The 7,110-nt window shown below is 57.5% G+C and overlaps 1 protein-coding gene across 1 annotated transcript; it reads right to left on the bottom strand.

The window, feature by feature from the left end:
* Nucleotides 1-1,779: 1,779 nt before the first annotated feature.
* Nucleotides 1,780-7,091, bottom strand: MRPS18B (mitochondrial ribosomal protein S18B). Its single transcript, XM_054047445.1, has 7 exons — nucleotides 6,984-7,091; nucleotides 5,376-5,526; nucleotides 4,860-4,957; nucleotides 3,375-3,443; nucleotides 2,911-2,977; nucleotides 2,341-2,400; nucleotides 1,780-2,185 (listed from the first exon to the last, which is right to left on the bottom strand). Exons 1-7 carry the CDS (start codon nucleotides 7,071-7,073, stop codon nucleotides 1,971-1,973), a joined length of 750 nt encoding a protein of 249 aa, XP_053903420.1. The 5' UTR covers nucleotides 7,074-7,091; the 3' UTR covers nucleotides 1,780-1,970.
* Between the last annotated feature and the right edge of the window lie 19 nt (nucleotides 7,092-7,110).

The following is a 7,110-nucleotide window of genomic DNA, read 5'->3' as shown; positions in this document are numbered from 1 at the left end:
ATGGATGGGACACCCCAATCTGGTCTCCATCCTAATAAATAAGTCCTTCTGCTCCCTGAAGCTGCCTAACCTACGATAGGGACCCCCAGGATTGTCCCCCTCAGTCTGCCTTCCCCCTCACTCCATAGAACTCCCCCATCTGGTCCCCCCATTATACAAGACTCCCCCAAGACAATGGCTCTCCCATCATAGGGGACCCCAAGGACTATCCCCTACCATAAGCACCTCCCCCAACCTGCCACCTCCCCATAAGGACCCCCTTACAGCCTAGTCCCCCAATATTGGAGAGCCACTTATAACAGTCTGACATCCCCTCAAATGATAAGACAGCCTTAGTCTGGATCTCCCAGGGGAAGGGTCCCCTCAGTCTGTCTCCCCCATAATAAGACTGGTCCCTCAGTAACAGACCCCACACTCCCACACCCTGGTCTGTTTCATCCAAAGGTGTAGTATAGAGGTGACCCATCCAATATTGGGGGACACCTCCACCTCCGGGCTTGTCCCCAGTCACCAGGATGAGGGAGGAATATTCCACCCCCCACAATTAAAGAGGGGGACACCTCCTGTCAACCAGGGTGAGTGGGGAAGGGGAAGAGGCAACTGTGGGGACCTCCCCTCCCTCCCACAGATGGATTCCCCCACTTCACACTAGGCTGCAGTGGCCAGGGCATGGGGAGTATCATGGCAACACCATAGCCCCCATCCTTAAAGAGAGCATACCCTCATATCAGGTTGCAAAAGGGAGCTCAGTACCACAGAATGGAAACCTCTATAACCCCTCCCCCCCATCACCACCACCAAAAAAGGCTTGTCTGACCCACTCCTATTTTATATTCCCGCCATCACTGTAGTATCTGGGAGCCCAGCTGCCTGGGGTTTACGGGGCATCTGGCATGGTAAGGGGGAACCCTGAGAAAAGGGGTTCCCTAGCCCACTGAGGGGGTCTGCAGGCTGGGGAATTGATATTGGGGTTCAATTCCCAACTCTGATACAGACTCCCTGGGCAAGGGAGTCTGTATCAGCCTTGTACCTCTATAAGCCTCAGGTTCCCTAACTGTAAAATGGGGGTGAGCCTTCCTCTACCTCTTCTGTTCAGCTTGCAACAGCTTTCAGGCAGAGACTGTCTCTCGCTGTGTGTCTGTGCAGCACCCAGCCCAATGGGCCCCTGATCTCAGTTGGGGATAGGTGCCCTGTAGGCAGGCTCACAGGCAGGCGGGTGCTTTGTGCGTCTGATCAAGTGGGTCCATTGTGAGTGAGTTGCATGTCTGCAATTGTCCAAGTGTGGCTGTTCTGGTGTGTTCCTGGGACTGGGTGGGCTGCACTGTAGGTTGGTCAGGGAGTAGACATGCTAATCTGCTATGTCACCAGCTGGGCTGAAGTTTCCGCTATGGCCTGTCACTGCTCTGCTCCCCTTCCCCCCACAGGCCTTCATCTGCCAGACCTGTTCCAGCTTCCGGCTGCTACCATGGGGCATCTGGGGAAGAGAGGGTGAGAGCACAGGATCAGAGTGTCCCCAGCCAGCATGGGCCCCAGCTGGCTCTCCTGGAAGAGCCTGACCATACATCCCAGAGAGGTGTGAAAATAGGTTTAAGCTGGGGCCAGATTGGAGCTGGCACCCCCTAGAGGTGAAAGGCCCCGTGTCCCATTCCCCACCCCCATAGCCAGCCAGTTCCTCTGGATGGGAGCTTGTGCCCACTAAAGGGGAAAAGGCCCCATGTCCCATTCCCAATCCAGCTCAGCATTCCCAGCACAGGGTGAATAACCACAGGGAGTCACTGCTGGCAGCTTCCAGTTTATTCCCCACTGAAGGCTTGGACAAGTCATGGCCGGGAGCTGGGCAGCTCCAGCGCTATCCCTGCAGGGGTGGGGACTAGGGCTGGCTTGTCAGGTGAGGCCGAAGGCTCAAGCTCCCCCAGGAGTGGCCCATCCCCCATGCCCCAGGACACTCCATCCAGTCCTGCCCTGGGCCCTCATGCCGGGCCAGTCTCCTCCTTCAGATAGTTCTTGTATATCCTGCGGATCCTGGCAATGTCCTTTTCGGGCGGCTGCTGCCACTCGTACCAGGGGTACCAAGGTGCCTGGCTCTGCAGGGAGGGGGCGGGGGGCGTCTTGGTCACAGCCTGGTGCTGGTTGCTGTAGTCCTCTCCCTGCAGCGTCACCAAGGGGATGCGGAAGCTCAAGAGCCCTGCGGGGGAGGGAGGAAAGGCAGCTGGTGAGCAAGACAGGGGTCAATCCCCATCCACAGCCCCACTCCCCACCGCCCAGCTCTGCCGGTGCCCCTCAATCCCAACCCGCAGCTCCCTGCTATTCCCACTTGGTCATATCCAGCTCCCTACTCACCATGGTCACGAGCTTGGTCAATCGCCTGGGTCAAGCGTTTATGCTGCTTCATGCAGACGCCTGCAGCGGAAGGAGAGGGGAGCGTGTCTCAGAGGATGAAGAAACTGTGGGGTTTGGGGAGCTGATTCTGGGGCAGATTGATCCTGAGGCTCCTTTTCTGTTTCTAAAAGGGACAGGCAGGGCCCCAGGGGACAAAGAGGGTTTCCCAGGATGGGGCATCTCCATCTCCCTGGGAAACAGGCTGCACGGGACGATGCTGCCCCATGGGTCGATGGGACCAGATGGGAAATGTCATCTCCTTGGTCAGTTTCATCCTTCTCTCCCCCTGCCCCCAACAATCCCCCTCCCACCCACCTCCTGGCACCCCCCACACAAAGACTATCCCCTGGCCTCTTGGGCTATTCTCCCTCACCTCTGCACTACCCCAGCCTTCTCACTGCCTCTGCTTCCTCTCCCTTGGGGTCCCCCCCAGAACCAGGCAGATGGCTCCCCGCCCACCCCTTTGGTCTAACTGGGAAAGTGGTTCCCTGTGGCAGACTCCAAGCCCCCCTGGGCCGGGGGGCAATGTACCTGTGCGGGTGGGATGGAAGGTGACACCCGTGTGGGAGCAGACAAACTGCTCCAGGAGCTTCACGTTCTGTGGGGGGAGAGAGGCAGAGATGGAGCTGTGAGCAGCAGGAGCAGGGACAGGTGGGAAAGGGGTTGGCACCGCAGAGAGGATGCCAGGCTGCTGGGGGACACCAGGTTCCCCAAAGAGCCCGGGGGGGGGGGGGGGGGGAGAGGAGGGACCATACAGGCAGGGCTGGCCTGAGGGAAGAAGTGGGGATCACAGATTCAGGGCAGAAGGAATCATACAGCCAGGGCAGGCCTTATGAAGGGGGTTACAGAGCTGGGGTAGAGGGTCATAGAGCTGTGCCCAGGGAGCCCAGACCACACGTGTGTTTTCTCTCCAGGTCGAGGGGTGGGGGGGGTCACAGGCCCGGCCGGGGGGTCGCGAGTGGCCAGAAGGGCCTGAGTTGGGCTCAGCCCCTTACCCTGTAGTCCACGTGGAGTTTCTGGTCTCGGCAGATGGGGCAGGGGTTCCCCACAGTCGTCTTTCCTCTCTGGGGAACCAAACAGGACTGTCAGAGCTGAGCCGCCTCTCCACCCTGCTCACACCCCAGCCAGTAGTGGTCCCCATGTACCACAAAGCAGGGCCCACGGTGAGCCAGACCCATGGGCCCATCTAGCCCGGTATCCGGTCTCTGACAGCCGTTAGCACCAGGTGAAGGTGCAAACAACCCCTAGAGGTCAGATATGGAATAGCCTGTCTCCATAGAATGGCCTTCCTGACCTTCCTCATGCCCGAAGCATCTGTCCCTTGCTATTATAATTATCCCAAGCTCTTCCCGAGGGCTTTACATCTGGAGATCGCGAAGCGCTTTGCTGTCTTTAGCCCCATTTTATACATGAGGAAACTGAGGCAGAAAAGAGCAGCCACTTGTCCATGGTCACCCAGCAGAGGCAGGCACAGCAGCCCCTCTCCAGGGGCTGGGTATCCTCACCAGCTGTGCTCTCAAATTCCACTAGACTCTTCTCCAGCCCCCCCTGTCCTGGTCCCTTTTCGACACTCGCTGGGGATGATTCCGACCCCTGTAGACCAGCTGCTAACGGATCTAAGTTCTCTGGGTCCTGCTGACCTTCAAACTCCTCCTTTGTTTGATGTCACCTGCCATTTACCTTCCCATGCCTCTCATCAAACCACCCCTTTCTGATCTGCTATGGATCTCACCAAGGCTAGCAAGACCATTGGTCTTTTCACTCTCCTCCCACTTTTATACCCCCCACCCTCTGCTCTAACCATTAGAGACCCTACTCCCCGTCCAGAACCAAGGAGTCCTGCTCCCAGGCCCTCTGCTCTAACCACTAGATCAGTGGTCCCCAAACTTTTTCTGTCGCCCCCGCCTTACCTGTAATGGAACCTGTCAGCCACCTGTCCACAAGGGAATTGTGGGGCTGTGGCTGAGAGTGAAGCCCAAGCTGCAGCTAGGGGCAGGGCTGGAGCAGAGCTGGATGGCGCTTTCTCTTCACCCTTCCCCCCACTGTGGGGGATGACCTTGCTGCTTCCCCCTCCCCCCGAAGGTTTCTCCGTGCCCCCCAGGGGGGTGCACCCCACAGTTTCAGGATCACTGCACTAGATCCACACTTTCTTCCTGGATCGCAGACAAAATCCAGGAGTCGACTCCCAGCCCCCTTGCTCTAATCATTAGACCCCACTCTCCTCCCAGAGCAAGGGATAGAACTCAGGAGTCCTGGCTCCCAGGGCCCCTGCTCTAACCACCAGACTAAGGAACTCTTTCTTTGCTGGCATCTCTCCGACCCGCCTTGCTGAAGACAGCTCATGCCATACAGTGGGGTCTGGGTGTCCACTGGCTCCCCCATGTGTCTCCTGGAGTCTGGACAGCTGACAGGTGTGCCAGTCATTGGCCCCAAACCCTGCCCATGCTGAGGGGCAGGGCAAGGTGTGGGGCTGTACTCACTATGCAGGTCTTGCGGGTCTTCTGAGGGGGGATGGATCCCTTGTGGTTACGTCGATAGCCGAACCAGACGGGCTTGTCGCCGTATCTCTCGATGTACTCTGCAAGGGGGGAGGGGAGAGTTAGCCATTCCCAAGTGGGGTTCACGCCGAGGATCCTAGAGAACATGAGTGAGTGCAGCCTCTGTTGCATCAGACCCCCCGTACGGATGGGGAAACTGAGTCACAGTGGGAGGAGGATGGCCAATGTTCATACTGAGAGTCTGGTCCAGAGATGGAATCCCAGGTGTCCTGACTCCCAGCCCGCCCCGCTCTAATCCACTGGACTCTCCTTCCCTCCCAGGGCAGGGGATAGAACCCAAGAATCCTGGATCCCAGGTCCGCTTCCCACCTCACTCTAACCCCTAGACCACTTCCAGGAATCCTGAGCCCCTCACAAGGTCGCCCTTGGTGCTGCCAGCCTGTGAAGCAGCAGGTCCAAGGCCTAGCACCAACCCCTTTGCAGCTCCTGTCCAGATACCTTCCGTCTCTAGATACTCCCAGGGTTTCTCCTTAAAGCGCGATTCGGTGTCAAAGGCGACTGGCTCTGCTGAGGCGACTGGGTCCGTCTCTGTGCTGAACACCCGGAGCAGCGGGCGCTGGAGCCGCAGGAGCGAGGCAGCAGGAGCAGCCTAAGAAAGGCCAAGTCAGGAAAGGAGAGAAAGGATCAGACCACCCCAATGAGTGGCTGTCTCTACCGCGTCTAGGATATTAGATAAGGATCAATGAAATGCAGCCACCTCTGGGGTGGGGCAGCTAGGGAACAGCAGCAGCACAGCAACATGGCACGGGGGGAGAGGGGGTTAACTCACCCATCACAGAAATGCAGCCACCTCTGGGGTGAGGTGGCTGGGGAATAGCCACACAGCAACACCGCATAGGGGAGGGGAGAATCACTCACCCATCACTGAAAACAGCACCGATTGGGCTTTGCGGGCACAATGGTTTGCCCCAGTGCTCTTGCCTGAATTCTTCCCTCCACTCTGCAGAGGTTCATTATTGTGCTTCACCCAGAGAAGGCTGCATTTCAGCGGAGCCCAATGCCACTCTGTGATGAAACAGCAGGGCTAGTGCATTTGAAAGAGTTTATCCTTGGGGCTGGAAGATGCTAGCATGATCTTTATAGCAAGCAACTTTAACGATATTTTTTGCATTTAATTTCCCGACTACTTTTAAGGAAAAAGCAAACAATCACAGAGTAAGGACAAATGGATTTGCTGTCTGCAGCTGCCCTGTCCCAAATGCTGGACACTGCATGGAAACAGCAGCAGGAAACTGTGTCTAAGGTGGGTGGCCCCGTGGGCTCGTGCCTCAAAGCCAAAATAACCTGCAGGCTCCCACAATGACAGGGCGCTGAGATCCCACGTGACACAGCGATGCCGCGCAATGGAGTAACACCACGCCAGGGGAACCTCATATCCCGCTGCAATCCCGATCTGGTGAGGACCAGCAATCAAGTTGGCAGGCTGTCTCAGCCCCGGATAACCGTGTTGTGTTATGTTGACGTGCATGACCACAGCACTCCAGGGCGATGTCATGGCAGGGGAACTCTGGGAAGACCAATAATGTCACGTCTCTCCCTGACCCACCCTTGTGGAGTCACAGCAGGACAACGCCACATCACATCATGTTGTCCAATGCTACACAGCTCCAAGACAGCATGATACCCACAGTGTCACACTGCCACCCATTAGCATGATAATCTTACAGCATGGCAGCCATGATGTCACGCCGCCACCTCGTGGCACGATATCCTAACAGCACAGCAGCCATGATGTCACACCGCCTTGCTCCTGGCATGATGACCTCATAGCACAGCAGCCATGATGTCACACTGCCCCCACCCCCAGGGGGTGATGACCTCATAGCACTGTAATCATGATGCCACGCTGCCCTTTCATGGCATGATGACATCATAGCTAGTGATTTTGGTGCAGGGCAGCCTGACATCACACTCCACCCACCCTGGCACAATGAGATCACAGTGGACATTTCCGGTACAGCATAATGACGTCACCCCCACAAAGTGATACGTGCAATGACATCACAGCCCATGGCCCCGGCCAGCCCCCTTAGCCCCGCTCCTCACCTGGGCCCAGAAGAGCCTCGGGAGCAGAGCCAGCCCAGGCAGGCTGCCCGCGGCCATTCTCAGTAACATGGTGCCCCTGGAAGCCGCCATCTTGCGGTACGGTGATCTGTGCGCATGCGTGGTGACT

This window comes from Malaclemys terrapin, chromosome 13, assembly GCF_027887155.1.
Source record: "Malaclemys terrapin pileata isolate rMalTer1 chromosome 13, rMalTer1.hap1, whole genome shotgun sequence".
Taxonomy (NCBI): Eukaryota; Metazoa; Chordata; order Testudines; family Emydidae; genus Malaclemys; species Malaclemys terrapin.
The sequence above is the reverse complement of the archived record's forward strand: the minus strand, read 5'-3'. Positions and strand labels throughout refer to the sequence as shown.

Coding starts and splice junctions, on each gene's coding strand:
- MRPS18B (XM_054047445.1), bottom strand. CDS start 7,073: ATGGCGGCTTCCAGGGGCACCATGTTACTGAGAATGGCCGCGGGCAGC. Junction 5,527..6,983: donor CGAGGCTCTTCTGGGCCCAG/GTGAGGAGCGGG, acceptor GGCCTTTCTTAG/GCTGCTCCTGCTGCCTCGCT. Junction 2,978..3,374: donor AACTCCACGTGGACTACAGG/GTAAGGGGCTGA, acceptor CTCCCCCCACAG/AACGTGAAGCTCCTGGAGCA.